The 5,000-nt window shown below is 45.4% G+C and overlaps 1 protein-coding gene across 1 annotated transcript in view; it reads left to right on the top strand.

The window, feature by feature from the left end:
- The window catches only part of crabp1a (cellular retinoic acid binding protein 1a), a 26,641-nt gene that overhangs the window by 2,747 nt on the left and 18,894 nt on the right, over positions 1-5,000 (top strand). The window contains exon 2 of the mRNA XM_083662891.1: positions 3,954-4,132. Within this exon, the coding sequence (XP_083519017.1) occupies positions 3,954-4,132 (179 nt within the window). The remainder of the gene's footprint in view (positions 1-3,953; positions 4,133-5,000) is intronic.

The following is a 5,000-nucleotide window of genomic DNA, read 5'->3' as shown; positions in this document are numbered from 1 at the left end:
TCCATCATCGTCTTCATAATGATCTGTTGACTCTGAGGTTTCCTACAACACAGAGTGCAGAGCGGAGCTGCACACATTCAGACTCACACATTTTGTCCACTAATTGAGGGGAGGCATGTGTCTCTGTCGAGCTGCTGTTACAGTACCGAAAAGATGTGTCTGTATCATTAAGGGCCATACACATTCTAGATCTTCAGCTACTTCAGGAGGTGAGAGGCCATACACATTCTAGATCTTCAGCTACTTCAGGAGGTGCGAGGCCATACACATTCTAGATCTTCAGCTACTTCAGGAGGTGAGAGGCCATACACATTCTAGATCTTCAGCTACTTCAGGAGCTGAGAGACCATACACATTCTAGATCTTCAGCTACTTCAGGAGCTGAGACCATACACATTCTAGATCTTCAGCTACTTCAGGAGCTGAGACCATACACATTCTAGATCTTCAGCTACTTCAGGAGGTGCGAGGCCATACACATTCTAGATCTTCAGCTACTTCAGGAGGCTGAGAGGCCATACACATTCTAGATCTTCAGCTACTTCAGGAGGCTGAGAGGCCATACACATTCTAGATCTTCAGCTACTTCAGGAGGTGCGAGGCCATACACATTCTAGATCTTCAGCTACTTCAGGAGGCTGAGAGGCCATACACATTCTAGATCTTCAGCTACTTCAGGAGGCTGAGAGGCCATACACATTCTAGATCTTCAGCTACTTCAGGAGGTGAGAGGCCATACACATTGTAGATCTTCAGCTACTTCAGGAGCTGAGAGAGACCATACACATTCTAGATATTCAGCTACTTCAGGAGCTGAGAGACCATACACATTCTAGATCTTCAGCTACTTCAGGAGGCTGAGAGACCATACACATTCTAGATCTTCAGCTACTTCAGGAGGTGAGAGACCATACACATTCTAGATCTTCAGCTACTTCAGGAGGTGAGAGGCCATACACATTCTAGATCTTCAGCTACTTCAGGAGGCTGAGAGACCATACACATTCTAGATCTTCAGCTACTTCAGGAGGCTGAGAGACCATACACATTCTAGATCTTCAGCTACTTCAGGAGCTGAGGGAACCATACACATTCTAGATCTTCAGCTACTTCAGGAGCTGAGAGGCCATACACATTCTAGATCTTCAGCTACTTCAGGAGGTGCGAGGCCATACACATTCTAGATCTTCAGCTACTTCAGGAGGCTGAGAGGCAATACACATTCTAGATCTTCAGCTACTTCAGGAGGCTGAGAGACCATACACATTCTAGATCTTCAGCTACTTCAGGAGGCTGAGAGGCCATACACATTCTAGATCTTCAGCTACTTCAGGAGGCTGAGAGGCCATACACATTCTAGATATTCAGCTACTTCAGGAGGTGAGAGACCATACACATTCTAGATCTTCAGCTACTTCAGGAGGCTGAGAGGCCATACACATTCTAGATCTTCAGCTACTTCAGGAGGTGAGAGACCATACACATTCTAGATCTTCAGCTACTTCAGGAGCTGAGAGACCATACACATTCTAGATCTTCAGCTACTTCAGGAGGTGAGAGGCCATACACATTCTAGATCTTCAGCTACTTCAGGAGGCTGAGAGGCCATACACATTCTAGATCTTCAGCTACTTCAGGAGGTGAGAGACCATACACATTCTAGATCTTCAGCTACTTCAGGAGCTGAGAGGCCATACACATTCTAGATCTTCAGCTACTTCAGGAGGTGAGAGAGGGCAGTGAAGTCAAAAAGGCGCAGGACATTTGGCAGGACACGAGGCTAGAGGGCGTGCCAGATGGCCTGGCAGAGTCAAACGGGGCCTCACCAGACTGTTGCCACAAGCCAAAGCCGTGCCACGTGCAGAACGGCAGTCTGACACTGGAAAGGCCAGCGCTGATCTGGCACATCACCCTCAAGTGTCGATTTGTTTTTCCTGCCAGAGCCAAAACCTTAATCTCTCAACACAGACTGCCAAAATTCCCCCGATTTATCGTTCTCGAGTAGAAGTTACTGCCAGAGCTGCAGAGCATCTATCATTTTCCTTTCTTTATGAAATGTCATCGACATTTTCTGTCATTCTTGTTTACTCACAATTTGAAGTGTGACATATTATTGGAACTTCATGTTTGCTACACACACCAACACAGAAGGACGTCGTCATGCAGCCAGTCTGTGTGGACCTGTGCAGGATGGAGGTTGATGTGATTGTGAAGGCCTGGAGTGCTGCTGTAGAAAGCTGGGTGGGGTTGAGCGTTTGAGCAGAACAGAAAGACAGCGGGACACATCAACGGCTAGACCAAACCAAACGAGTGCTGACCGTGTTCAAACGATCAAGCCTCACTGTCGCTAATATGCTCCATCTACTCTCTCTCTACTTTGTGTGGTGCTATAACAAGGTGTGTGTCCATGATTCATGGTACAAAACATTAGAACTGCGTTCCCAATACTTACTTATACCCACTTTCGCAAATTCCACAGCCACGTCTAAAAATCCTTATTAAACCAATCCTCTTTGTTTACGTCTCCCTTTCATGATTAACTGGGCATATACGTCATCTCTGACTTCTGTCGAATATAAATACAGCAATAACATCAACAGGTCTTTGGCTCAGCAGCCTCCCCCTACCCTTGGATTATGGTGGCCTGTAATTCAGAAAGTCACACTGACAGAAACAATAAAATCACATTTTCACAATAGAGCGAAGCAAAACAGCTAGAAACCAGAGATCCAACAGAAACATCTAGTGAAGAGGTAGGCTATTAATATATGGTGCAAATGACTGTAATAATAATATCGCTTTTGTTTTTTGTTTTTGAGCTACTACTAAATGTCTTGTGCCGTCAGTCGCTCACTTGGAGCACCGTCCTCCATCTTTGACCAGCTACGAATGTGAGCAGGGAGTTTTTGATTCCAAAAGAGAAAAGGAGGCAGTGAGTTTTGAATGCCACAAATCTCAGCACCTGCTGAAGTAATAATGGAGTCACTGGCATTGAGAAATAACCCTATCAGAGCCTATGGGGCAGAAAAAAATAAATAAATAAATAAATAAATAAATAAATAAATAAATAAATAAATAAATAAATAAATAAATAAATAAATAAATAAAATAAAAAAATAAAAAAATAAAAAAATAAATAAATAAATAAAAATAAATAAAAATAAATAAATAAATAAATACAATTATCATCCCTTTAATTGGTAAAGTTGAAAGAACAGGTCGTCCTAATATGTTAATGTACTTCTATTCAGCATTGCCAACTCTGACTTTGACTGCCTTGTTCCTCCACACCCCTCCCTCTCTCACACACCTCCTTTCTCTCACCTCCCCTCTCTCTCTCTCTATCTCTCTCTCTCACTCACATCCTTCTCTGTCTCTCACCTCCCTCTCTCTCACACCTCCTCTCTCTCTCTCTCCTCCCTCTCTCTCTCACATCCTTCTCCCTCTCTCTCATCTCCCTCTCTCTCTCATCTCTCTCTCTCTCATCTCTCTCTCTCTCTCTCCTCCTCCCTCTCTCTCTCACACATCCTTCTCCCTCTCTCTCATCTCCCTCTCTCTCTCATCTCTCTCTCTCTCCTCCTCCCTCTCTCTCTCACATCCTTCTCCCTCTCTCTCATCTCCCTCTCCCTCTCTCTCCTCTCTCTCACACACCTCTCTCTCTCTCTCCTCCCTCTCTCTCTCTTACACACACACCTCCTCTCTCTCTCCTCCTCCCTCTCTCTCTCTCTCTCTCTCTCTCTCTCACACATCCTTCTCCCTCTCTCTCATCTCCCTCTCTCTCTCATCTCTCTCTCTCCTCTCTCTCTCATCTCTCTCTCTCCTCTCTCTCTCTCTCTCTCTCTCACTCTCTCTCTCTCTCATCTCCCTCTCTCCTCTCTCCTCTCTCTCTCTCCTCTCTCTCTCCCTCTCTCCTCTCTCTCTCTCTCTCTCTCGTCTGGGTCGTGCGCGGTCAGGTGTGAACGCCATGCTGAGGAAAGTGGCCGGGGCGGCGGCCTCCAAGCCCCACGTGGAGATCCGCCAGGATGGCGAGCAGTTCTACATCAAGACGTCCACCACTGTGCGCACCACCGAGATCAACTTCCACATCGGAGAAGAGTTTCCCGAGGAGACGGTGGACGGAAGGAAATGCAAGGTACAGCTGCAGTTTAGACTTCCACCATTTGAAAAACACTTACTATGACTGAAGTTATCTTGAGCCCGAAACAAGCCAAACATGTGATTCTCCATGAATGATGCATGCAGGCTCTCTTTTTTGAGCCAATCAGTAACATCGAAATCAGACTGGTGGTGTAGCAGTTAGCCTTTCAAAATTCAAAATATTGACCTTTAAATTTAGCACCCCCATCAGGCCAATAAGTGTACTTTTTCAAACAGCAGAACACAGTGTCAAAATGTGTCATCCCCATAGACTGTATTAAAAAAAAAAAGTAAATTAAAAAGGTAGTGAGTGTGACATCATAGGTTTCTCTGGGAGGCGTTACAAAACGCACACATCATTTACATCGACTTAGAGACCGGAGAAACATCTTCACATCATCACAACTTATTTGGAGTGACATCAGCGATGACACCCGCAGAACCGCAATCTCATCGACGACGTCACCAGTGACGTCACGCGAGCAATTGAGGCATCATCCGTGAGGTCACCAGAGACGCCACCCGAGAAATTGGGATGCCATCGGCGATGTCACGCGAGCCATGCGATATCAAAATGACTACGTGAAAATGTAAAGTAATCACCTAACCCCAATGGCCTCTATTATTAGCCATTCACAAAGTCCAGGTATTTTCCCCATTTCTGAGCATAATTCTCCAACTGGTTAATGAGACGAAGAGATGCAACATTTCTCATATGCTGCCATATGCTGAGAGAACCATACATTCACCGACCGAGGGCAAATCAGCAGACTTCCACTCGTGAACTAGAATTTTCCTGCTGAGCAGAAGAGCTGTATGGATCCAATGTGCCTCAGGCGACCGCCCAAAATAAACAAACTAGG

Source organism: Poromitra crassiceps (genome assembly GCF_964638095.1).
Source record: "Poromitra crassiceps genome assembly, chromosome: 30".
NCBI lineage: Eukaryota > Metazoa > Chordata > Actinopteri > Beryciformes > Melamphaidae > Poromitra > Poromitra crassiceps.
The sequence above is the reverse complement of the archived record's forward strand: the minus strand, read 5'-3'. Positions and strand labels throughout refer to the sequence as shown.